This window comes from Apiospora kogelbergensis (assembly GCF_038363985.1).
Source record: "Apiospora kogelbergensis strain CBS 113332 chromosome Unknown utg000011l_segment0_segment0, whole genome shotgun sequence".
Taxonomy (NCBI): Eukaryota; Fungi; Ascomycota; class Sordariomycetes; order Amphisphaeriales; family Apiosporaceae; genus Apiospora; species Apiospora kogelbergensis.
Genome location: NW_027117428.1, coordinates 245,013 through 271,977, shown reverse-complemented (window position 1 = coordinate 271,977; position 26,965 = coordinate 245,013). Strand labels below are relative to the sequence as shown.

At 52.9% G+C, this 26,965-nt stretch overlaps 4 protein-coding genes across 4 annotated transcripts; 3 read left to right on the top strand and 1 right to left on the bottom strand.

Moving 5' to 3' along the window:
- Nucleotides 1-15,499: 15,499 nt before the first annotated feature.
- Nucleotides 15,500-16,659, bottom strand: PG998_014356 (uncharacterized protein; the record flags this gene model as incomplete). Its single annotated transcript, XM_066881172.1, has 2 exons — nucleotides 15,500-16,504; nucleotides 16,585-16,659. The coding sequence occupies 2 exons, from the start codon at nucleotides 16,657-16,659 to the stop codon at nucleotides 15,500-15,502; spliced, it is 1,080 nt and encodes a 359-aa protein (XP_066723703.1).
- Nucleotides 16,660-20,453: 3,794 nt separating this feature from the next.
- On the top strand, nucleotides 20,454-21,030 carry PG998_014355 (uncharacterized protein; the record flags this gene model as incomplete). The annotated part of the gene is made up of 2 exons (XM_066881171.1): nucleotides 20,454-20,589; nucleotides 20,750-21,030. The coding sequence occupies 2 exons, from the start codon at nucleotides 20,454-20,456 to the stop codon at nucleotides 21,028-21,030; spliced, it is 417 nt and encodes a 138-aa protein (XP_066723702.1).
- A 643-nt stretch (nucleotides 21,031-21,673) lies between these two features.
- Nucleotides 21,674-22,448, top strand: PG998_014354 (uncharacterized protein; the record flags this gene model as incomplete). The annotated part of the gene is made up of 2 exons (XM_066881170.1): nucleotides 21,674-21,683; nucleotides 21,838-22,448. The coding sequence occupies 2 exons, from the start codon at nucleotides 21,674-21,676 to the stop codon at nucleotides 22,446-22,448; spliced, it is 621 nt and encodes a 206-aa protein (XP_066723701.1).
- A 3,599-nt stretch (nucleotides 22,449-26,047) lies between these two features.
- On the top strand, nucleotides 26,048-26,965 carry PG998_014353 (uncharacterized protein; the record flags this gene model as incomplete). The annotated part of the gene is made up of 1 exon (XM_066881169.1): nucleotides 26,048-26,965. The coding sequence occupies one exon, from the start codon at nucleotides 26,048-26,050 to the stop codon at nucleotides 26,963-26,965; it is 918 nt and encodes a 305-aa protein (XP_066723700.1).

The window sequence follows — 26,965 nt, the reverse complement described above, 5'->3', positions numbered from 1 at the left end:
TGAGGTCCGGCACCTGCTGCCCGCGTGGGACGTGCATCGCCGTCTCCATTCGCTCGTGCGTCGGGTTCCAGTACGCAAGCGCGCTGAAGACGTCGCAGAACCGCCCGAGGTCTTTTGTCTTGTTCTGCAACGACAAGCCGCTCTTGCGAACCTTGTCTTTCTGCGCCTTGGTATGGACCATGACGGAGGCCTAGCTACTAATATGGTTCGGGTAACTTGCTGGACTCTCTTGGAACATATTCCTGGTGTCCATGGAGCTTCAATAGCGTCCCGCGTAACGGTAGATATACTGTAGTCACGCTTGGCTTGCGGGTGTCAATGGGGATGGCATGATGAGCTCGAGTTGGGCGAACGTCGCCAATGCAGCTGCTGATCCGGTTCCGAGCCCATGTTGGCGAGAGGGATCCCGGGCCAGCTTCTCTTCGACGCGTCTTGAGGAGAAGTTGCGCAGTTCAGGAGGATTGGGCAGTTGGTTCACAAATGACGCAGGCTCGCGAACCGGCTCTACGCTAAGAACGGTGGGTTCTAGACCTGGCCCGCTAGTGCGCTAGTGCGCCATTGCTGCACTTCCGACACTGCACTCCGACGGTAGGGCCAACAGGTCTGCAGGCAACTATGAAGCCAGGACCGGAAACAGCGCGCGAGGGTCTTCGAGCTCTCGACGGATGCGGCGATAGAGAATACGCTGCTGGATGATTCAGGCTCCGAGGCGACCGACCTTTGCCAGAACGGTACAAGCAGAGCGGTGGGAACGTCAGGCTCTGTCCTGCGCACCAGAACATGAGCTGCATCACAAGCTGTCCGTCCGGCGTCCATTCCGTCTCTGAGTGCCACTTGAGGACGGTTCCGATTCTGCATTAGAATCAGGCCAACCAAACTCAGGACTGAAACCAGCCCGTGAGACTTTTCGAGCTTACGCAGCAAAAATACAGTACTGTATGTCACTGGATGATTCTGGCTTCATTCGGAATCGGCGTACCACGTCGATAATGGTACAATTGAATAATACGATCGGGCGGACCAGAATGGTAGTTGGGCCTCCCAGTACCATTCTGCATACTACTCGATGGGAATTGGAGGACCCCCAGAGTGCCTCGTGTGAGCCAGCAAGTGCGCCACGGCCAACAACGGAACACAACAATATCGGCGCTGCTGTCCGCTGGCTTTGCTCCTTTGGACCGGCGGCGCCACCAGCAGCTCTGCGTCCTGAGGTCGACATCTGCCCTACCGCCGCTTAACGACGCAGAGCTGGAGAGATAACTTTCGACCGACTACGAAAAGGCATTTCCTGATCGAGAGTCTAGCTTCGCAAGATGAACTGCACGTAAGTCACACCGTCAGTACTGCACCGGTCTCTTTTGACGACTGTACCTTGAGGTACGAACCCAATAGGACCGGAAGTCGCTTCAGGTAGCATGGCCAAAAACAGGTGCAGATAGCTGAGCTATGATACTGGTAGGTACGAGCCAGAAGAGCTGCAGTGAGGCTTTCGGGTACAAGGAGCGCACGCTATTATTTGAGTGCCTGGGAGGAGAACAACCAGATGCGTTTCTGCTACCTCTCGTGAACGGACCGAACTAGCCCAAAGCAACGAGCCACAGAAGCACCTCGGCAGCTACGAGGGCCCATACACATTGGAAGCGGCGGAATTGAGTCGTCGGTGAAATCCAGCCATGCGGTCAGAACTTGTGCTAGCCGTGCCAGCCAAAAGACAGCAGAGGTCGCCAGCCGTATAGGCCGTATAGGCCGTATGGGCCGTATGAGCAGTATGGCGGTCACTACGCATGGCAAGCAGGCACCGATGACATCTCACATGTTGACCAAGTATCCAATCTGGAGTAGGCCGTAGCAAAGGACTTCACAAGCGTAGATGACCAGCGCGACCGCGAAAGCGCACTTCTACAGCCACCACTGGAAGCATTTGGTACTCTGGCATGGGCCACGTCCGTTTTCAGACGTCCGCTGGCAACCAGCATGTCAATGGGCGCCGGCAAGCGGTACAAACGTTGCGAGGGCCGTTTCTTCTGCATACTGTAATACGGCAGGTCGTCTACGGTACGTCTGTACGGGACCATAGCTACGCCAGCATCGAATTTGACGCAACATGGTTAGACCGGCTGCCAAGAAGCACTTCCTAATTGAGAAATCGGTAGCTTCGCAACATGATCAACCCATAAATGGCAGGTTGGGTACTGTATTGTATTGCGCTGGTCACTTCTGGTTACTGGACCTCGAGGTACGAAGCCTGGAATATCGGAGTAGCTTTCGGTAGCATCATCAGGAAACGGTGCAAAACGAGTGTGCTTTGCCCAGAGATACGGGGAAGTACGAACCAGAACAGCAGCACGGGGGATTCGGCGTACAGTGACCCCGAGCTACTCCGGGACTGCGTACGAGTACGGCCAGATGCATTTCGGCTGCCCTCGAACGCTGGGTATGTCGTAAGGACGGAACTAGCTTACACCAGAAAAATCCTCTGTCAAACTCTTGCGACTGTCGGCTCCCGTTCAGCTTGTCTGGCCGAGTGGGCGGATTCAACCCTCAGGCTCTTCGCGACATAGGTCGCTCCTAGCTGCCACGGTAGACACTGACTTCCCGGAAGGCCCGCTGTTCCTGGAATGGCAGGTAGAGAAGACCCCGACGCTGAGATGGTGCGAAGCAGTGAGGAGCACAGGTCGGGCACGGTGCTGTACAGTCATCTTGAAGGGGCTTGCGTTTTTGCTCATGGTGGCTCGGTCACAACTACGAGGAGACTACAGACTACAGAGACTACAGAGACTACAGAGACAGCTGTCGTCTCCCAAGTCTAACCTCCGCCAAGGTCATTAGATTCAGATAGACCGCTCCGGACGACTTCAGTGATGGCCCTCTGACGGTGGCAGTCAATCAACTTGAGCATGGTAAACACGAAAGCTGGAAAAAGTCGACATGACATACAGGCGCAGCATGAGCAAAATCCAATGTCTATTGGGTGACAGACAATCAAAAGGCGGTCCGCGCACTGGCACGATGCCCAAAGCAGCTACGACCTACACAGCTCGACTGCTTGGCCGGCACAGGCCGAACACCCATTGGCCCATCGGGTGGGGTTAGCAACACCTGACCTCGAACTAGCGCCATGCTCTGCCCATTTTGTTGGGCCTGTCCTGCTGTTATAAAGACCACTTGCCCCCTTGCGTCCCTTTCTCTAGTGACCCAATCTGTCGGGACACATTCCTTCCTTCGGAATGCCCGAGCAACCGACAATCACCGACAATCACTGACAATCGAGCAGTAACAACATGCATCACCGAGACGAGATGCAGCGGCATGGTCAATCCACTCCATCCGACGGCTGAGGATTGTGACACGGGTCATGGAGCGAGGTCATATCGAAAGGACTACATTATCGAACCGATTTCAGTGTGACGAAGTGGTGGCCCATGGTGGACATGTCTGTCGCAACTCTTCCAACCTGCTTTTCACAGGCCTGCGCGTTCCCAGTCCTCATCCTGGCACGGAACCTCGCGCCGATTGCCAGCGCTCGCCGGGCGGCTTGACGAGGATGCTATGGCGAACTGCTGGCCAAGGGTGAGCGGCGATCCAGCTTCAGCTCGGTCCGAATAAAGGCGTGTTCGAGCGGTTTGGATTCCCCCTCTTCCTACCGAATGCGGTGCGATTTCCAATAGTGTGTCAGCGCTTATGCTGCGCTAGCAGAGATTGCGCTTATTTAGGAAGATTTGGGAAGTTGTTTCGCAAAATCAAGGACAAGATGTACAACAATCAGTAGGTCGCTGGTGATGTCGGGCTTTCATAGCGGGCTCATATCCGGTCTTGCCCAGGGTGCTTTACCAGGGTGCTTTACCAGTACGGCAGATGTGCTCTAGGAGTGTTGACGAGACGCGGTGCGTCGGGACTTTCGTGACGTAGGTGCGTCGCAGAAGTTCAATTGTATATTTTGCCCACTTACCTGTGTCTTTGCCCGTGATTCGGCGCCTCTAAGAGATCGAGACGTTTAATCTTCTTGTTCTACATTCGCTTGTACTGGCGTTCCCAGGGCCAGGCCTCGCTTAGGTGTCCCTTGGACGCTGGATCCGCCTTGCATGCGTCACCAGGGCGTGCCAGTCACATACCTGAACTAGGAGCGGGGAAGGCCTCCGCATCCTTGGCGTTCATTGGAACACCCGAATGCGCATGAACGTCTCCACATTGTAGCTCCCACATTGGGTGTAGGATCCGATCAGGTGAGCAAAATCCGATGCGGCAGGTCGGCGGCTGGCGATTGGCGATAGTATCCAGGCAAGAGGCTGTGCAGCAGGTGTTGGCCAGTACAATGCCACCTTGTTGCGCCTCAAGATGTGGTGAAGGCAAAGATGCTAAACGAGCTAGGACGGGACAGAGCATGGCCACTGCACCGTTTTCGTGTGGTGCTCACCTTGTCTGGCGCGGGCGTAAACTCGTCTACGTTGAAGATTGTATGCGGAGAACTCAGCTTGGAGATTCGGTATGACGCCTGGTTTGGCATGACATGGCACTGCTATTGGTAGGCGGCTCAGGTAGAACTGCGCTTCACGTCTGATAGCTCGTTTCTTGACACAGATGTTCTAGTGCAAGCATGCTCGGCATGCCGAACCGGTAGGGAAACACGTCCTTGGAGCATGGGTCGTTCGGCTTGTGGGACAGCCGCAGAGGTGGTATGTAGTTGAGCAGTTGCTCTGTGTCTTGCATCTGGCTACAGCACGCTCAGGCTCTTTGTCGGCCCAGTTCGTTTCCTATCTTGATTGCATCTTGCGAACGGCGTATCTGCGTCCCTTGTCTGGTCCGAGTGCTCCGACATTGGCTGCGCTGGGAGAAAGCCTGCAGTTATTAGGCCGCATCGGTAGGCAAGCGCTGGGTAGGCCATAGTAACCTGGCGGCATCCCGGTTGTCTCCTTTGCATGACTCGTGCCGAGTCCTGTTCTCTCCCGACCGTAGGCAGCCAACCAACAGCAGAGGCGGCATGGTTCATTGCGCCAAGCGTAAGCGGGAATGCTGCCACGCCGAGCCTAGCCGGGTAGTGGCATTCTGCTGAACGCGAAATTGCGGTCCGTGTAGTCGGAACCCAATCAGCGGCCATCACGGTCATGTCTGCATCCGGGGACGGTCAATTGTCGCTGCTGCGGGGTATGGCACTGCACGGGAAGAGAAAACCAACGAAGAGACTTCGAGCGTCACCGCCCCGTACTCGATTGTTCATCGTCCGGGCTGTCATTGTTGTTATTTCGTCACAATGTTGGAGGCAAGAGAATGGAAGTCGCATTAGAGTTACCTGGACTACTCGGGCCGGCTTCTGCTCTGACCGACCCATTTGGGTGTGGAGCGACTGGTCTTACTGCAGGGCTCTCGTATGGGTCGCGACAAGTCTCACTAGCGAGCCATGGCCGGGGTAAATGGAGCACACAGAAGCCCCATCGTACTTGTAGCCACTAGTCAATCAATGCAGGCGCTCGGATACTCTAGGAAACAAATCGCAAGAAGTCGGCCATGGTGCATTCGTTGGGAAGTAGAAGGAGCCTACGAACATCGGAGCCAGTCTCCGCCATTCCGTCCAGCCAGCCATTTGTCCACTTGCCGTAACTACGCCAGAACAGCCGAGCAAACTGATAGGAGTTATGCGACGTCTTCGTCGGGCGCTGCCAGTAGGCCAAAGCCGACCGCCGGTTGGTATTGGGAGCAATTGCGTGGGTGGGCCAAATGCTAAAGTGGAACTCTTCCGTGGCTCGCAGTCTCCTGCGTTGGTCCTGTTGCATGAATAGCCGGACCATGGTAGTCACTGGCCTTGCGTCCTCCGATCGAATCCTCCGCGTAGTATTATAGGCAATCCCCACTGCCTGCGTCTCGGAGGTACAAACGCCGATCGGGTGCTTCCTGGCCATGCACGACCAGGTACGTTTCCTATGACGGCCGTTCCGTTGTGGCCTCCGTTGTGGCCTCGAAATGGCGGCGGTCGCGCCTCGAGGTTGTAGGGATTGCGGCCGGATACTGTTGGGAGATTCGAGTTACGCAGTCGACGTTGAGCGCATCGTGCGGCGGCGGGCATACTCGCTGACTGGCAATGTGACGGTGGAGCAGTCTACTTATGGAAGACGAGTGAGGGGGTATCAGACAATGAGCGTAAAGTAGGTAAGCGTAGTGGCAGCAAGAAGAGATGGGAAGCGAAGGAGGGGAAAAGAGAGAGGCGGAACGAGGGGAAGTGGAAGGAGAGTGAGAGGGAGAGACCGAGAGGGAGAGAACTAGGGAACAAGAGAAGGGACGAGAGAGGGCGAGAGGGAGAGAACGAGGGAACAAGAGAGGGGACGAGAGAGGGCGAGAGGGCGACGGGACGAGGGAACGAGAGAGACGAGAGAGACGAGGGAACGAGAGAGACGAGGGAACGAGAGAGACGAGGGAACGAGAGAGACGAGGGAACGAGAGAGGGCGAAGGAATGGGCAAGGGCGAAGGAATGGGCGAGAGGGGCGAGCGGAGCAAGAAAGGGAGCGAGAGGGAGCAAGGGAGAAAAAGAGGAAAAAGAGAGGGAGGGACAAACATGGCCCAGGAGGTGAAGAGGGACATAGATGCAGGAGTAGATCCTGGAGCCGTGACACTGGCAGAAGGGACCAGAAAACACTCCCCGAGAGGCGCATAGCCAGCTTTGGAGGAGAGTCACTCATGTCGCCGGTTGTGCCGTAGCGGTGGCTGGGATGGCAGTGGACGTCTGTAGAGGAGCCGAAACGCCAGACGGAAGACATGGGCAGGAACCACACACAGCATGTACGTAGGGGCCCACCTTGACAGACCTTAGCCGTCGACACGATTATATAAAGGCGACCTTCTCCAGCGCAGTCAAGGTTTCTTTTCTTCTTTCTTTCCTTGTGCATCCTTTTGGATCACCCCCTTCCCCTCCAGCGACTTACTACCTCCTGGGGATGGGTTTGCCTTTCAGAGACTTACTACCTCCTGGGGTTGGCTCTGCCTTTCAGCGACTTATTACCTCCTGGGGCATCCTTCCTTTCAGCGACTTATTACCTCCTGGGGCACCCTTCCTTTCAGAGACTTACTACCTCCCTGGGGTTGGCTCTGCCTTTCAGCGACTTATTACCTCCTGGGGCATCCTTCCTTTCAGCGACTTATTACCTCCTGGGGCACCCTTCCTTTCAGCGACTTACTACCTCCTGGGGTTGGGTTTTTTTCTTTCTTCTGCCTTTCAGAGTCTGGGGTTGGCTCTGCCTTTCAGCGACTTATTACCTCCTGGGGCACCCTTCCTTTCAGCGACTTATTACCTCCTGGGGCACCCTTCCTTTCAGCGACTTACTACCTCCTGGGGTTGGGTTTTTTTCTTTCTTCTGCCTTTCAGAGTCTGGGGTTGGCTCTGCCTTTCAGCGACTTATTACCTCCTGGGGCACCCTTCCTTTCAGCGACTTATTACCTCCTGGGGCACCCTTCCTTTCAGCGACTTACTACCTCCTGGGGTTGGGTTTTTTTCTTTCTTCTGCCTTTCAGAGTCTGGGGTTGGCTCTGCCTTTCAGCGACTTATTACCTCCTGGGGCACCCTTCCTTTCAGCGACTTATTACCTCCTGGGGCACCCCTCCCTTCAACGACTTTCCTCTTGGGGTTGGGTTTTTCGTTGGGCTCCGGCAGTCCGAGTCATCTCCTGCCGGATAATCCAACGGGCTCTGCCACCCATCCAGTCGAGCATCTCCTGCGGAGTGGTATCGAGCCTGGCTCTGGCGTCCGCAGTTCGAGTCATCTCCTGCCGCCTTTGCCACCCGGGTTTTCCTCCTACATTCTAGCATCTCATGTACCGAGGTTTTTCCCTGCACCTGCTAGTGGCAGTGCGGCCAGCGAAGCCGGCCTCTGCGCCTGTACGTGGTGCTGGCTACGAACCTGTTCGCGCGGATCGGGCAGTCCCGACCCCGTGAGCAGAGCCAATGCAGAGACGCGAATAGAATAGATGAATATAATGTATTGGTGCATACTTACGTACATACATGGCACTTTGCCCTTTCCCTCGCCGTGCTTCTTGAATGGCAAATCGTCGCCGCCGCCCGTAGTTTTCCATGACCCTGCGCCCTGATTCCGCGCTCGTGCGGTCACTCGCTCTCGTATTGTAGCACGGACTGCATAGATCCATGTGGTTTGGCAACACGTACTCGTCAAGGCGTACTGCGGTGGACATGCCGCCGCCGGAACCACTCGTGCTCGTTCGCCAGTGCAATGTCTGCCCGTGTTCATCTGGGGTGGAAACGACTGCGCTTGGCTCTAAGGAGGCCGAAAGTCGAATGGACGTTCGCCAGAATGGACGCACCCTAGAACTGGTCCACGACGATGCGAGACCTTGCTGCTTCGCCTCTCCGAGGGTATGAACATCCTCACGCGCTCTTTCCGGTCCTTGATCACAATGTCGCCCATGCAATTCTGCAGACATCTAGACTGGCTCGGGAACGGGTCGATCAGTGGCGCGCCGAAGCCATCCAGCGTCTAAATCGGCGACCCAGAACCAGCACCGAAAGGGCTGTTCACGCGCGGGGGCGGAAGCGGTACTGGAGCCGCTCGGGTGTGGGAAGCAGTGCTAATCCAGAACCGGATCCCAGCCCCGGTCCATCTCGTTCTGCTGATCTGGCGCTCGACTGAGGACCATAGGATGGAATGCCTCTGAGTCAGAATCCACGCCAGAACACGGTGGTACGTCCCACGCGTAGAGTCCGGACTGACGGCAGCTGCAGATGAGCCGCTTGCTCACGAATAGGCCAAAGATCCGAAATCACACGCTGTCGGCCGCTTTCGGTGCAGGCTCACTTCGACCCTCCGCCACGTCTGCTCCGGAGTCGGATGCTGCTAATCGGCTCCTGCATGGCTATGCTTCACAAGTCGTACTTTGTCCAGAACGTCGCCTCTGCCCATACGTGTAGGCTATGGATCAGTACTTCCCAGCTGGAAAGCCCAACTCCGCGCCTGACAGCCCAGCCACCAAACCGTGCTGGGCTCGCATCCATGCTTGCTGCTTCATTACAGCACCGCACGAATCGGGCCACAGAAATACCAGTTTTGGGGCCAAGGCTCTCAGTGAGTTGCATATTCCATTATCCTTCGCCCACCTTGCTCTCCTTCACCTGTAACTTCCTCTATTCATCCGTCACTTCCATCCACGCCGACATGCTCCCTTCGCAGCGATACGGTGCACAGCGTCCGCGCCACCCACGGCGGGCCCGACCATCAGCAAGCCATGCCACCACGGCGCCCGCGCCTGCACCCGCTCCTGCCCCTGCGCCCAAGACTGTCGCTCCTTCTGCCACGCAGCTCCAGCCTCCGAACCAACAACCACTGTCCTTTCCAGACGTTCCCAACTTCTTCGAGGACCAAGAAGGCTACGACTCGGGCCCCTTCAGCTCCCCGCCACCGTAGGTCCCTCCACATCCAGTCCGCGCGTTGTACTGAAAACGAAGGTCGGGCGATACCCAAGAACTGCTGCACAAGGTGAATGAGCTGCTGGAAAAGGCCAACGCCGTCCAGTCCGAGCTGGCCCTCCACAACGAAAAGTAAGCCTATCCCCGCCCTCGTACGGCCGAGCTCTCCTACTCACGCACGCCCACGTCTCGCCAGATTCACGACTTTGTAGGTCTCCACCGCCGTCGCAACGATGCGCTTATCTGACCACAGTGCCCGGACAGCATACAGAAGGTCGAACGTCTGTAAGTCGCCATGTTCATTCTGGCGCAGGTCGTTCAACTGACATCGAATACAGGTTCCTGCAGCAAACCCAGAGGGTCACGGACTGCTTGTCGCAGATGAAATCCCTGTTGGAGCGATTCGTCCCCGTGGCCGACGCCGACCCCTTGGACGACACCTTTTCGATCAGGTGTAAGGCTTCGCAAGAGGATATTGGATATCAGTGGATTGGGCCATAGGGAGTCGCTGTGTGCCGGCGTGCCTGTTTCGGGTTCGACGGTCATTCGAAACAGTGGATATCAATCATGGTCGATGTGCTGTCGTCTCTCTTGTAAACGGTCACCTCAACTGGTATTCTTGGTAGTAACTGTCGTCATGCTGCCGTGCTCAAGTCGCGAGCTTGTCCCCGCCCCCATTGTGCTCGCTACCATGCTGTGCTGGATTGCAGCTTGTATTGTCGGTCGTCGGTCGTCCGCGTACGTTATGCGGGGGGTTGCCAGTGCGATACGAAGATTCGCCGTTTTCGTGCCTACTCAATTCCGTCGATATGTCGGATAAGAAGTTGATCATGGCATTTGTTGCTGTTTTGAGCTTTGCTTGTAATTGAACCGGTAGTCCGCCCCCACATGGCACAGCCGCGTTTTCCTGTGGCTGACGAGAGCCACCCCCTTAACCTGCTTCTTCCACCTCCAAGCTTCATGCGCTTTTGGCACGTGGGCCGAGCGACAATGACTTCCGTGCAATGGTCACAGTCAAAATAATCAACCATCAATACAGGTAGTAAAGCTTCATTTCCGATATTCTACCAACAATTCTACGGCAGGTCCCCCATACTACGTAGCACATTCCGTGCTAGCTTGTCGAGATCGTCAAGTGCTGCGTAGTCATGCATATCTCTGCCGTTTGTTCTCAGCATAAAAGACCTGGCTTGCCTCTCGCTTGCCATGACTTCCCTCGCGACTTTCCATCTCGGCCGACTCTGCCAACACCATCAGTGGGCTGATCTGGGGAGCGACGGGGCTCGGCTGCCGTGCGGGCATCGACAACCATGCGCGGGCTGAACGGGTATCGTCGAATAGCGACCATTCAGCCATTCTGACACAGAATTGGCGAAGCCAAGTTATCGTGGCATGATGATGATGCCCTTCCAGCGAATGGTTTGTGTAGTATTCGAGGAGCAGTGCACACAGTTCCTAGATATTGGGATACTGTCTCAATAGCGTCTCTCTATTGCGCCTGTCCTTGCGAACTCCCTTGCGAACTCTCTGAGCGACAAGCCGAATATCCTCAAGTTCGAAATCTGGAGGCTGCGCTTCTTTGTCGAGCAGCAGCTTCGCGAGCGCTGGTCTACCATGGTGCGTGGAAAGAGCATGCGCAATAGGCGTCATGCCCAAACCACCCCGCCCGTCCCGTTTTGCACTTGCCGTGACGCCTCGGACCTATAACTCTACGAGACAAGACTCATCCTTAGTAAAGACATAGACTTGGCGCGGGTGAAGACATCGAATACTGCAGTGGTTCGTCTCGCTCTGACTCTCACAAATGCATGGCTATGAACTAGCGAGTAATATCATGCCACGCCCGATCGTAGTAAAGCCAAGTACAAAGAAGCGAGCTCGTATATAATGCCAAGCTCAACCCCAGAGATTCCAAGAAATTCGCGAAAATATATAAGCCAGTGATTTCTTCTTAGACAAATTTGATTTTTTTTCTTCTTTCGTTCTTTCATCATTTTATCCACGGGCACAATAAATTGAACACGAACAGCTTTTCACCTCACAACGCCACTGCTGTAGTACCAAGCAACTGGTGTATTTTCGTTTCAGCCCAGAAACCAATCATCCGAAATGTCATCCCACAGTGAGTTACTTGCCTGATCATGGGTGTATAGTGGTTGACTTTTTTACAAGGCATCTTCGACGTCCTAACAAAGTTCGAAGCACTACTATGCCAGCTTGAGGATGGAGACATACAGCACAAGGACACGGCTATGGAGTTCAGCGATTTGTACTTAATGGCTCAGGAGTACTACAGCTCTCTCGATTATCTACACCAGCTGAATTTGATGGATATGTTCGTGAGGAGTTCTTGCTTTATCAAGTTTTAGTTACAACACTACGGACAAGCCGAAGTGACTAGTCACCAGAACTAGGGGTTGTCTGCTCGAACATGGCTCTGGACACTCACTGGGTTACGCTCTGGATAGCTAAAGGTGCCACAGCGGGTGGCGGTCCTACTGAACACATCGCCATGCTTCTGGCGCCGGAGCTACCACTCCATCTTGGGAGTCACCATGGTAGCCTACCTAGCACCAATACAAGCGGAAATTGTCATAAGCAGCGGTTGTAGGCAGCAGATACATGTTACTGATCCCGCCCAAATAGTCGATGAGCAAGTGAGAAAGGTAGGACGTCAAATAGATGGGGCTTTTGCAGGTCAGTTGCTCCACAATCGGAGGGATCTCCGCCAAACCGGGTTCGGGTTTCCGACCGTATATCCACATTTGATATGGTCAATAATATGGACTCCCCCTATTATAACCAGAGCAAAACGGAAGAGGCCCAGGAAGATGCTCCGGGCACTGCAAGGATACGAGAAGATACGGAGCCCAGATAATTCGTCTTCCCTTGGACACTGGGTTAACTCGACTAGATCGAGTTCCTCTGCTTCCCACGGCCTCGGATACACTGTTAGCAGAAAAGAAGAGTATGACAAGTACTCGAAGGTGCTTGGGTCACATTACAATCATATTGGAAGTCGCTCAGGCCCTAAACAATACTAAGAAGTGGGTACTAGCTATTTAATTTCAGTTGTGTTGAAAGTTCTTCTAAATTTGGAAACGAGGATAGGATTTTGTGCCGCTATATATTAGGAGCCCGCAAGTATAAAATTCATCATTCCCAATCTCCACGCCTGAGCTCCTCCAATTGACGAGCTGCCTGCTTTCTTGGCACAGTGCTCTGAAAGTATCGGCGCCTGTGTTGGACAGCTTGTTAGAGGGGCTGGGTAGCCCAAGGGGATATGAGAATGCTCGTAGCCTGCTACAGTCCATCCCCCATCGACGATATGTCATCCACATCCATCGGGACAGTCATGGTAGACCAGTTGAGGCTTGTTCCCTGACCATCAAGCAACGGTGTGGCCCACGTTGGTGCTCCCAGACCCTGCAGGGACTCCGCAGTCAAGACTGCTGTCGCTGCCGGGCAAATGTTGCCCAGAGAGGTGCGTGAAGACATACTGAGATCCGACAGGAATATTTCGGTAGGCTCTGTTGCCACGTCGCCCGTAGATCCATCATATCCATAGCTGCTATGCGACTTTAGGCTGTTAGTGCTCTCGGCAATGGAATTGCCGAAGCTCGAATCGAGGCATGCTGTAGGCAGGGGCACAGCCTGGCCATTTGGAATACCATTTAACATGTTCAAGTAGACCGGGTGTGTATTCTGTTCTTGTAGCTGGTGTGGAAGGGCGAGATGCGTCAGGCCAAAGAAGCTACCAGAATTCCCAGGCATGGTGGCTTTGAGGTGGTGCTGATTGGCCGCATTCGGCGTTATTGTGATAGGGATGTTTGGGCTGCTAGGAAGATACGTCCGTTGCTGATGATCATGTGACATTGGATCCAGTTTTGACAAGAATCGCCAGGTTGTGCCAGCCGTCGCCCTAGTTTGCTTTTTAGACCGCTTGCCTCTAAACATATCGGCTTTTTTACAGATATCAGAAAAGGTCCAGAGCACTACGCATCGGCTTCTCCAGGCGGGTTTGCCCGAACCCTCGTCGGGTGCCGACATGATTTCTTGGTACATGGCAATTTGCTGTAGCATATCGGACTGCGTAAGCAGCTTTTCGCCTTTGCTGTCACGCTCTCGCTTGGTTCGCTCCGCCCCGTCGTATTCAGCAAGCCGGAAGAAGGTGTTGGCCCAACTCGCAGCCGGGAAGTCGACCGTGATCTTGTCGCAAGAGCCGCCATGTGGTGAAGGACGACATGTGGCTCTGTAGTCCCATATGAGAGGCTCCAATGAGTCGAGGTACAACTCTCGAGGCTTAACGGCATACGTCGAGCAGCGCCACATATGATGAGCAAGCTCCGGGCGGTTGATGTGGAACTCGACACATCCATCCAGATGGGTACCTGCTGGGAACCGACCTGTCCCATGCATGTCCAAAACAACGTCCATGTGGATGACATCGCAAGGCCCCATAACTCTGCGTGCCATACTCGTGTGTGAGGAATGCGTGTCGTCGAGAGCCGACGTAAGCCTCTTGTTCAGCTCAGGGAATTGTTGGCCCCACTTGGCCGAGATACCACGCACGGAATTGGATTCCGTTTGGGTAAGAGACTCGGTATATTCATGAAGCAAGTAGGTACGTGCTTCTTTTCGATCACCGTGCTGTAAACCATTGGGACGGCGTGAGATAGTGGGTTTTATTAGCCGAGAGTTTGAAGTAGATATACAGTATCTGCGACCAGTATTTCTTGAGCCCTGGATATGTAAGCATAGAATGACTCTGAAGACAGCCAACTAAAAGCTGCCCTTCTATGTATTCAGGGTGTAATCCACCGATCCACTGTTAGCTCCAAGTCAGCTGTAGTACAGGGCTTAGCGGTACACCCGGCTTACCAAAGCGAAGCTGCCCGGTATTTCACAGAGGACTTTAAGAAGCGGGGATGCAGTTGCAATTGCTTTCATCATGGAACTTCCAACTCCTCTCATACACACATTCAAACGGTTACGGCCTGATAGGCTCGGTACAGTAGTAACACGCGATATTTACTTGAACAGATATGCCCATCTTCATAGCATCTCCGTAGCCAATGCATCCATTTAGCTACAATTTATTCTTGTTTATTTCGTAAGAGCAAACCTCTTTTACCATAAGAGCAACAGGAGAAGTTTTCGAAGACCCATGTCTTTACGTGTGGAGGCAATCTCGGGCGCCTCCCCACAGCAAGTTGGCGGGATTGCGGGGAAGACGGTAAAAGTCCCGGCCCATAAATATCTACTACATGTAGGGCTGATGACAGTCCTGTTCTCTTCTGCCCTCCAACTGGTTAATTACTACTATGCCCGTCTGTGCCTAATGGCTAGGCCCCAGAAGTTCCAGAGCATAGCGTTAAGCTTTGCGGGAAAAATCACTGATAGTTCTTGCAACTTTATTCTCAATACCGAGCACCACCCATTTTCCGGTGGTGAGTGTGTCGTCTTTGTCGTGGAAGCCAGCATAAAAAAGCTTGTAATTCGGATCGAGCATGACTTTTCCGCTTTGAGGCGTCTGAAAGTCGAAAGGGAGATCCATCATCTGGAGGCTATCAAGAGAGAACAAATCACCCATTTGCGTCTCTTGGTTGGTCTATGCACTGTAGCAATGATCCCACTTAGAATCAATCGACGTATCAAAATTGGCTGGCGGGGGCGGGGTATGCAGCAGGGATGCCCAGTCTCCGGGGAGATTTCTTGTTATCAGGTACTTTTGAATCGTGGCGTGAAGGGTCTGAAGCTCTCTGGACAAAGCCTCCTTATCGTCACCAATCGCTGTGTCAATCGTTTTCTCCAGCCTAGATACCTCCCGGTATTTGATTTTCAAATAGGAGTACGGGAGCGCATGTTCTCTGCCGTATTCCTCTCCATAATCCGTCACAAGCTTGTCGTTGAATCGATCGAGTGGCTCGTAATTCTCATTCGCAAGCTCTTCAGGCGTCTTGTTAGGATCATCCTACAACAACGACATGTCATGATGTGACACTTGCGGCGTTCGAAAACGAGGATAGAAATCACACTATGGCCTAATTTCAATTCTTCGGTCTTAAATCCGGTTCGTTACATACTTCAACCTTCTCACTGTTGTGTGCTTTTTCCTTTTCCATCGATAACGTTTTGCTCTGCTGGTTCACGTGCTGTTTTAAGGAACGACGCCCCTTGAAGTGCAGCAGCTTGAGTTTTCCAGATCGGTGTGGCAAGTGCAATGAACTGCGGTCCAAAGGTTTCGAGCAGACTGTGAATGCGGTCTTCTGGAACATGAAAGGAGGGCTCCCTCGCATCATCGTTTCTGAATGTGGCAGCCTGCCACGACGCCTTCCAGGTACTGAGAGCTAATAGTGCATCGGCATGGCGCGGGCGAACCTTCGTCGCCACCATGTAAAATGATGATCGGATGGCGTGCTTCCGCTGAGGTTTGAAGAGATACACATTGGAAAATTGTGTGAACGTCCTGATTAACTCAATGTTCTCCCACGCCTCTGGTTTATGCAGTAGCACAACAAGCGACCCACCGTCGCATATGCGTTGGAGCGCCACGACTAGTTGACTTGTTGTGAGACGCAGCCGCTCACAGGAGTCTCGATAGGCGGCCCGGGAATGTGTGCGCTGCACCGCGGCGCCACAAAAGATGATATGGAACTGCTCATCAAGAAACGGCCTTTGTGAAGAAAAGTTGGCCGAGTCAGCGTGCGCAGGAGATATAGTTGCTGCGGGAACTCCCATCTCGTCCGCGAGTAAGGTGACGTCGAGAAATATCAACTGGATCCTCCTATCCGATTGCCACCTAGGTATCATGATTCTCAGCCCTCCAGCTTCTGGAGGCAGACTAATTCCCCGTACTGTCCCTGTAGGGTGTCGCCTCAGAAAAGCTGAAGTAAATCCACCGGGCGCCATACCCATATCTAGAGCCCAGGGTGCGTTTGTGCCAGTTCCTGCAAGCATCAGAACCGACGTTACTTCATCTAGTTCGTCGCCTATCATGCATGTCATAGCAAAAAAGGCTCGTGCTTGTCGCTCGTCGGCGTTGTCTGATTGGTTTCGTCGCTTCTCGAAGAAGCGGTCGCCCTCCGTCGTCTGCCAACCCTGTAATAGGTGAGCGCCGACAAAAGAGAGATCTACTTGGGTAGAAGCCCGGAAGTGTGGGGTAATGAAATGATTCGTACCTTTGCGCGGAGATCTGTGAGCTTCCTGAAATATCCGCTGTTTGTCAGGAGGAATTGCTTAAGAATGTCGTTCATTGTTGTTCCATTTGCCCCCAACGAAGGACTAGGCACCAAGCCGCTCTCCATCATGTCGTCCGATTTAGAAATCTGATACCAATTGAATAGACATTCAGTGCTGGGCCGAAGAGCAACAGTAAGGTTTCGGTGCAGTCTTTTAGTTCTTCTGGTGTTCATATATCCTGAAGCGTGGTGGACGCCTCAGCGCCAACCAGTATATCTTAATATCAATGCTGCCAGTCATTTTACTACGGCAGTAATCTGTCGTGTTCAATACTGATTGGCTCCATGATGTAACCAGGCCGCATTAGCGAAGTCGTGGCTTAGGAGTGCATTCTAGTATCGACGACGACTCAGACAAGCCTGCGAAGTCCACCCCAGCGAATGCAGAAGTGGATATATACCGTCTCACTAGCTTCTTGAGGGAGTATTTTTAGGCAACGCTTCTAATCTATAGAATCCTCACTTACTTCTTCAGTTTTTGGAGGCCGTATTGGATGCTTAGATGCGAACAAATTGTATGGCAGATGCATATTCACTTTGGTATGCATTATGGAAGATGTAACTGCCGGTCAGTGAGAGATGGACAGTCAAGTTTTCACAAATCTAGAGATTGAATGGATACACGATGCTGATCGAAATGCTGATAGATTAGGCGGTGAGACCAGAAAATGATTGAACGCCAGGCCGAGGGTGGCATGGGGCTCCATGACATCATCGGACCCATCAAGCCTTTAGCGAATGAATGGCGTGGCGTTTCCAGTAATGTATTTGCTCGTGCTACCGTAGCCTGAGTAGGTGGGTACTGATGCTATTGTCGTAATGTATAAGATGGGTTCGGAGGTTGATGTCACTAGATCGTAATTGAGGGTGTGAGACAGCAGGCACTTTGCCCATATGGAGCGACTAGATGTCAGGATACTTCATGTGCACACGCTAGCCCGGCAGTAACGGGTTCGAGCTTACGAATCCACTACACAGAAGCGGCCTCGTGCTTGAGAGGGTCAGCAGGCGGCAAGGACCGGACCGTAGCCCGTGCTGTAACCATCGAAGAACCACGCTAGCGTAAACTAAAATGACAACATCCGCGTGGTGGCAGGCCTCCTGCAGGGAAATGTGGCAAACATCGAAGAATGCGGCACTAAGCCTTGAAGTGGGATCCGGCACGGGCTGGCCCGCAGCTTGATTTAGGTAGGCATCCATAAGACTTATGCAGGAGTCCTGCCACTAATACTGCCCTCCCCCTAAGCAGAGAAATATGGAATATGAGTCAAGCAGATAGCCGTTCCGTAGCGGCATTTGCGAGGCACAAGTTAGATCTCGTGATCACACACATGACATGCTCAGTCCCTTCATTGGTTGTTCTGATGAGAGTCGAGTGCACTTGGCGGATACGATCGGCAACCTCACCCCTGAACCCTTGAACTCTTGAAATGTCAGTCAGTGATGCTCCAATCCAGCCATGAATGTGCTGAATATTCCGTCTCCTCATGTTGTTGCTATTTATGTTGTTGGGGGATGCCACCAAAGCCAGTATCCAAGCGGTTGCCATGCACATCCCTCAGTATGTGCTGTGCCCTGGTGCTTATCATTGGAACATTCAACTTGCTGTAGAGAGCAGGGTGTCGAAACGGAACGTCCATACTTTCGCTGATTTGTTTCTAATGAACCTCAAGATTTTGAGACCCAAACGAGGGACTGGATGCGGGGGTCAAGCAACGGATCGCCCCGTCCAGTGGGCCAGAGGCGATCGAGATGGGACTGAAGCACCTAGGTATCTGCAATAGACTCGCCCATAGGACTTATTGCTATATGTTGTTGGTAACTCGGTCGAAAGCCTTTGAAGGTGCCGTGCTTGTTTTAGACAGGAAAGGAAGCTCGTCTCACTAAATATTAGGCGTAGATAGTATTTGCGTTGGATGCGCGTTGGGGTCAAGCCTTTTGGTCAAGCCTGAACCAGCAACACCAAGCGGATATCCAATCATGAATCGCCAACAAAATTGTCTCAAACATATTCAACAAGTCAAGCCAGCTCTAAAGGTTCCCAAATCCTCACCACAGAACCCGGAGCGTTCAGTCCGTCCATGAACTGCAACATTATTACTGTTTGCCGCTGTAAGGCAGCTGGATGGCAGTCAAGAGCCATCAACTTATCTAATCGGACGTATCTTCGAGAGATGGAAGAGACCTCTTCCTCAGGAGGTAGTCGGCATCTCTTGCTAGTAGTTTACACGGTTGTTGTTCGTAATGGCTGAATCCTATGTGGGGCCCTACTTGCAGAGAATTGCCTTAGATGATTGTTTCGCGGATATCTCAACAGGATCCCCTGGGCTTTCTGTGGGGGTATTCAACGGCAGGTCCAAGGATGTGTGTGTCAAAGCCCTTCCATCGTCGTAGACTAAGGAGGAAGCTGCTGTAGGCATACATCTCAAAGGTATTGGTGATCTACTCTCTCGTCTGGAAGGCCTCACTGATCCCAAGGATCTGCAGCGGAACGGGTCACCCCTGGTGTATTTTGCAGGTGTAAACCACACGGGACGGCTCAAACGGAATCTCATGCATAATGCTGGAGGTATCGCGCCTCACACCAGTGTTGAGTGGAAGCGGTAAGACAAGGCTGCAATCATGTATGTGAAACTTGGGATGTAGCTATGTTAGGCAACTACGTCCAGGCTATCGGCCAATGCCCCAGTGACACGTACTCGACAGCGACAACGACTTACTGTACCACGAAGCTGCTGTACGGAGAAGATAGGCTGCCAACGGTGCTTAGAGCTCTGGATTTCCTCTACGAGGCGGACGGCATCTTTGGAACTCTTCAACCAGTGCCGAATGGGCATCATCCGAGGGAGCAAGCGTGGCGTCCTGCCGTATTGGTGAACCAACTGGCGCCTGTCTTTTGACGCACCCCCATCGTCGTCGGGAATATTGCACTCAAATACAGGATCGGTTCCTGTCAGCTCACGGCGACCCATCCGTTGATGAAGCCGAAGCAGAAGGTGAAGAGATCGTTAGTTGAGCCAATCGACGAAAGAGAAAAGTGAAAGAGAGAGCGGCAGAGGGCAGGCGTGGCCCAGGAAACGCAAGAAAGATGTTAGCCATCCCAAAGGCACCCAACCAGCCACCCCCAACACCCAACAAGCAGAACCGAAAACAGTCCGTGGGTGTCTTAGAGCTGATGCAGCTGAAAGACAGGACAGTATGTTGTTACTGAATGATTCTGAACCACGTTTTTACCGGTGTCTGCCGCACTCAGGTAATCTCAGTGGCTACGTGGCGCCTTTCCGACTTATCGATGGAGGTAAGAAACAGAACTGCCTTATCCACTACGACCTCCCAACCCAGCTAAGGACATCTTCATGCCTCTTGTTCAAAGACGAGATTCTGTCCCAATGCCGTCCAAGTTGAGGAGAGCGCTCTTAACCCTAACGTGAGAGAACAGGGGACAGATGATCCAGAGCATTTGGCATTGCCGAGCGGCAAGAAGCGGCTTAACAAGCTTGGCCACCACCGCACATCAATTGCTTGCGGTGTGCTACATGCCCAAACTCTATTGGTCTCCTCTTCAAAGAACGCCTTCAAAGATGCGGCAGCTTACTGACACCTTCCTCTAAGGTCATTGCCGACGCGGAAAGATCAGATGCTCCTTACAGCCAGCTGATCCCGGTAGCCGGTGCATGAGCTGCATCCGACTCAACAAAGAGTGCAGCTTCTCCCCTGTAGATCTACAACCACGCACTACTCCTAGACATATGCAATCCATGCGCTCCACGGTAGGATCAAAGATCCAATCGGTACCCTCAAACTTGGGCATGGCGACTGAACGAACACCGGATGCGGCGCGGTACCAAATGTATCCGCAACTTAACACTGCGCACTCGCTGCAGCACATGGGCCCTCAAACTATGCAACACGTGTTGGCGGACACTTATGTAGTGGCCTCTGAAGGTAAGTCCAGCTTCTTGTCCGTTCTCACCATCCTAATTTCCCGAAACAAGGCTCAGCTGTTGAAGATGATTTGTGTTTATGCTGAAGAAAAATAAAGCTCCACGAAGCGCCCCTTGGACGAGAGCCTACGAATTTAGCCTTCAGGCACACCATTGGATAGCGACAGATGCTGGTGGTAACAGCTCAACCAAAAACTCCGACGACCTGAACATGTCGTGGCGGACTTATCCCAGTGTACCCGCCATCGATTTCGATATCAACTATGTCGGGAGAACTGGGAGCCGACAGTGCGACATATTATCACATGGCGTCGCCCTCAGCAGATGCAGGCCCGGCCCCGAATCATGGGACATGGCCAACTGGACTGTGGGGCGAGGGCAGATTAGCGCAGTGGTCGGTCCTTCACGCCCAAAGGTCTCGGAACTAGCTAAGAAGAGTTAAGTTTATATTAATTAGTGGCCGGCATAGGCCCCCTACCCCGACTTGTTTAATCCAGCTCTTTCGAGGGAGAAGCTCGGATCCCGTCGCTTGAATTTAATTAACGAAAATCACATCGTCTTTCAGATGCATTACTGGCTACGATTGAGCACTTCAATTCTAATGGCACTCCGCTTAATTCAAAAAAATTCACATGCCGTACTCTTCTCTGCTCTGGTTTCCCGGCTCTCCTTCGAGTTGGGTTGGTCTTCATTCCACTCAATGTTCGGCTCGGTGTACTGTACTTAGAATCGTTGTGCAGCTTCCAGATGCTGTTTCAGATGAAACCAATAAGCCAAGCGCTGCTTTTCTCCTATGTGAATTGACTTCTTAATACCACAGTCATCAGCGCTGTTAGCTCCGCCCTTTCGACCTAGCGCAAAACTGAGGCTGAAACCGAGGCCGCCGTTTTATTCCTCGCCGTCCTCCGGCTTCAATTGGTCGATGGCCAAGCAGTTCTTCCCCGTCAAATCCTTGACACCGTTATTTCTTCATCACATAACTCGCTCTGCACATCCCCAAGGTGATCGCACTTTATCCAGTGTAATCCTCTTCGGTGTCCATGCCTTCCGTCGAAACATGTGGGCTCATCCAAGCCATTTTCACTATGAATGGTGGTAAGTTAAATTGGCGAGGTTAGGCCATTAATCGAAGTGCTTGCCGCAACTAACGAAGAGGAAACGTAGCTCGCTACTTTGTAGTGGACCATTCTCTGCCCTACCTTCCGACCCCCGGTTACTTCGCTGCCCAATGAGCATCTTCGTCCCTTAGATATCCCCTACTCTTGGGGTAAAGCAATCAAATCGCTCACTCCACAACGCTCCATCATCACTCCTCCACTCGACATCTGTTTACTCTTCAATATACGACCCACCATCTTAACATACGTCAATTACACGCGCGCTCGACTCAACGTCATGGACGACGTAGTATACTTGGGTACCTTCAGGAAGAAGCACGAACCTGAGGTCTCGGCTCGACAACAATCCACTGCCCGCAAAAAGTCACCGCTGCTGAGGTGTACCCAAAAGCGTGAACAACCTCCTGCTCGCATCAAGAAGAAAGCGCCTCACGCTAGGGCTCGTAAACCGACAACGCTTCACGAGGCGCCCATACCTACCGAGTTCGTCAATAGGCTGGTAAAAGTAGGCCACGCACGTGCAGGCATTCACGAGGGCCAAGACGTGTACGCCTTCTTCAATCCACATTGTCGCCTTTTCCATAAGGTAGGCTTTGAGACCTATCAAGCTCGCAACAGTATTGTGCCCGGCAATGTCAACTATTCAAAGCACCTTAGAAACCTTTCACAACGCCGAATCCGTCAGATGGTCTTGAAGGTTTTGAGAAGGAACATCAGCACATTGGATGTTGGCGAAGCGTAGGCCAGTTTATTATCTATCATGGTTGGGGTTGTAATCGGAATGAAACGCTTTCGGCTTACCGCAATCTCAATGACAGCTAAGGTCCCACGGAGCGCAGGGGGTGACGGAGGAAGTAATCGAGGCTGTACCAGAGACGGAGCCACTGCAGGTGGAGTTGCCACCAAATGCGAAGTTGGCGTCTTAAACCGCGCCGAGCCAACGTTACATGTACCGCAAGCGGGAGAAAGACAAAACACGAAAGTCTGGGGAACCTCTCCAGCGAAAGGTGCTACCACTTGGAGAGATGTTCAATGTTTTCAGTTTAACAATGTATTGGTTAGCCAGGGCGTTGTTCGTACTCTGTCCTTCGCACATCTCTCGTTTAGCGTCTGTGATTTGATTATATAAGTCATGTTTTGTTGCAGAGATGTTGTGCTCTTTTGGGTCGATGGAGAACGGCAGCATTCTCATCATCCTCTTCGCCAGGGTGTCCCGCTGCAACTTGCGTCTGTAGTTCATGTAGCCGCCTGGTACGCACCTCACCGCATTATGTATAGCCATTCCTTGACGGCCTACCTGCGACAGCTTTGCACCGTTCCCCCCATTCTAGGAGAGCATTGTCGTGGTTGTGCCGTCATAATCGGCGCCAAGGGCCTTCTAGCCGCCACCCGGCCGTTCCAACGTACAGCTCTCTACAGCGACGCATCCATGGCGCCGTGGTCGTGGTATCTTGTGGGTGCTGGCCGGGCGCCTGCACACACACACACACACACAGTTTATTAACGCCCGGGCGGCGAAGCCGAAAGGGCAACTAGCGCTAATCTACCGTACATTCTTGAATCGCTTACTTGAGCACGTCAAGATTCTCGGGGTCATTATTGACACGAAGCTCAAGTACAAGGAACACATCGCCGAAGCCGCGGCCAAAGGGCTGGAGGCCGTCCTGGAACTGCGACGGCTCAAGGAGCTCTCCCCTGCCACGACGCGGCAACTCTTCACGGCCACGGTAGCGCCAGTGGTAGACTACGCGTCGAACGTGTGGATGCATGAATGCAGGTACAAAGCGGCGGTGCCTGTGAATCGAATCCAGAAAATAGGGGCCCAGGCTATCGTCGAAACGTTCATGACAGTGGCGACAAGTGTGGCAGAAGCAGAGGCACACATTTCCACGACGCAGGATCGGTTCTGGAGAAGGGCGATCAAGATGTGGGCGGACATCCACACCCTCCCCCAACAAACCCCCTGCGCAGCAGTACAGCGCGGATACGGAAATTTAGGAGATACCACCGGTCGCCATTCTACCAAGTGGCAGACGTATTGAAGGACATGCCCATGGAGAAACTCGAAACCATTCAGCCGTACGCGCTGGCACCATGGGTGAGCCGGGTACCGACGGTGACAGACGAGCCAGAGGGGGTGCCGAGCACAGCCGCGGACTGGACGGCACGCATCGCCGTGAGCAGCTCAGCAAGGAACGGTCTCGTAGGATACGGGGGGCCGTCGAGATAAGGACGTCCGCGAGAACGAGCCCTATGTGCGAGACCCGTGCTGTCATTCTCGGCACAAGAGAAGAGCAGAACCCGTTCACGGGAGAACTAGCGGCTATTGCAGACATGCTGCACTCACTACCGAAGCTTCGCTACCGGCACATCCTTTTGCACACGAGGAATAGAGCAGCAGTATTTACACTAAAGAAACCACGCCAGCAGTCGGGACAGCGACATGTCTGCCAAGCCTACAAAGCCATTCAAGAGCTCAGAAGGGAAGGAAATAGTAAAACTATCGCCTGGTTACCGACGGGCGAGGAAACTCAACTTATGGACCGAGCGAAGAGGGAGGCCAAAAAGCACGACGCAGCTAGGCGCGCATCCAGGGGTAGAGACCCCCCGGAGCCAAGTCGACGACACTGAACGTGGCGCGGACGAAGCAGGAAGCGAATACAAGCCTGCTAGAACACGTCGGGCGATACTCCAAAAGGATCGACACAGCTCTACCAGGAAAACACACACGACAGTTATACGATCTTCTCTCGTGGAAAGAAGCCAGCATCCTGGCCCAGCTCCGGACAGGGATGGCTCGACTAAACGCATATCTCTATCGAATCGAGGCGGCATCGACAGACCAGTGCGACTGCGGACAAGCAAGAGAGACGGTAGAACACTTCCTCTTCCGATGCAGCAGATGGACAGCATACCGAGCAGAGATGCTGCAGTGCACAGACACCCACAGGAGCAACTTGTCGTTTTATCTAGGTGGCAAATCACCACCGGACGACAGGTTTTGGTCTCCCGACATGGAGGCCGTTCGAGCAACCATACGATTTACTATAGCGACAGGCCGACTGGACGCAAATCAGAACCAGTCACCTCACTAACATAATACTAACCATCCCGTGCCTCACACAGCAGGCGCCGCTTCAGCTGCCGAGGATAGGATGCTGAACACTTGAAGAAAGGCCTTCAAGCTGGCTTGCTAGGGAACGCTACTAACACAAGGGACCCCATCTAGGAAAGTACTGACGGAAAAGGAGCGACATGAGCCGAAACTGGAGTATGTAAGGGCCTTGGGTGACAAGGAAACAACTTAGGAATGTACTATAGACTAGCGATAGTTGCCCTTTCGGCTTCGCCGCCCGGGCGTCAATAAATTGTGTGTTTGTATGTTTGTACGGAAGCGAGCATGTCAAAATAGCCTTAATTAGGATCGGTCAGAAATCGAGGAAGCATGTGATCAGATTAGAGGGTACGAGCCAGAAGGGCCGCATTGAAGACTCGGGGTACAGCAAGCGGATGTTGATTTCTGGGAACTCGTCAGCAATTGAGAGTATTATGAGGTGGTCGGAGCTAGGATCAAGTTCTGGTTGGGCACTGCTACTCCCCCAGCACCGAACTGCCAGCTTGGACGATGGCCCGTTTCGCCGCGCGACATTCACTTCGACAGACGTCGGCTTCTCCAAAACTACAGTACTGTACAGTGAAACCGGGTTCAGCGTCCGTATTTCAATCTGAGATTCTTGGCAATAAAGTAGTACGGGGTATATGTACAGTAGACAAAGGCCAAATTCTACCCCAACACCGGCTGTACCCCAAAAACGCCTGTTACGCGTTGTACCGCATTCCAAGGACCCTAGTTTGGATACAGACGATGAGCCTGGATTTAAATTGTATAACGAAGCGCCAATGATGACAAGAGTCGGGATCAGCACCATTCAAAACGTCTGATGCGGATTCTAGTTGACACCTGTCCTGCTTTGCCACCCACTGAGCAGCCAAATAATTTGCAAAATCCAAAACCCCATCTTTACTTTCAACAACTGGACTGATACTGGCACTTTTTCGCTAACTACAATGAATATAAATATGGTGGGTCAACCAGATCTCTAACCTTTCGTTTTCTGTTATTCACACCTCCGCTCCCCAACCAAGAACTACTATACAATGGCAGGCTCGAACAATCAAACTACGAAGCCACTTTCTGCTACAGCTGGCGTTAGGAAGAACCCCCCAAGGGGTACCACTGAAGCGGGGAAAAAGGCCCTTCAAGCACGAGTAGCTCATATGGATTCTTCCACTCCAGACAAGAAAGCTGAAAAAGTTGCCGCAGAGGCAGAGCTAGATGCAATGGAGGGAGTTGAAGAGGAAAACAACGAAACCGAGGATATCAAGACGGAGGAAGGTAGCCTTTTCCTTCAAACCCCTACAGAGCCGGCAAAGCAATTATCGGAAACCACACCATCGAACTCAGGCAATGGCGAGCCTGTACAGCCAGGAACCAACTTGAACATTGTCGTCACTGACAGTGATGACTCAAAGCCACCATCACATAAAGACCCTGAGGATGTAGCCGACTTAGCTGATGTCCTTGCCCAGCTTGGTGTAGGTAACAGCTACGTCGATGATAGCGGACTGGAGGCTGTTGGCTGGACAGTCGGCATGGGACATAATCAAATTATCCTGCGGGACGGACCACCGAATGCGGCAAGATACCGTGCGATACCACAAAACCAGTTTCCTACGACTATCGTCCAAGACAGGGAAATGAACCTAAGAAGTTACAGACCAGGCGAAGCAAAAGTAGACGGAACGTGGGCTGTGAAGAGAGGTACCCATCTCACTATTCAAGGCGTAGCCTGGGTTTATCCGAATAACCATGATTGCCCAATCCAACTATTGAATCCTGATAACTGGCCAATCGCGAATGGGAGGAACGGACCTAAGAGAATAAGCCCTTTCACTCTGATCAAAGTCAAGTTGGGGGACGAAAAGGGGTTCGTGCGGAGCTGGGAAACGAGGTCTACGGTCCGACGCATACTGGGGAACGCGAACACGACATTAAATAAAGACCTCATGATTGGCGAGTCCGTTTTAGTTCCAAAAGCCCAGACCATTGGAATAGCAGATGTCGCCATTATCATAGGGGCCAAGTTCTGCGAGATCCGCCATGGCGAGTGGGTGAAAAAGGAACGGAGCAGTCTCGATAGGTCTCCGTCCCCCAATCCAGAGGCCGATATAGTACACGGAAACATGGCCAAGCTGTAG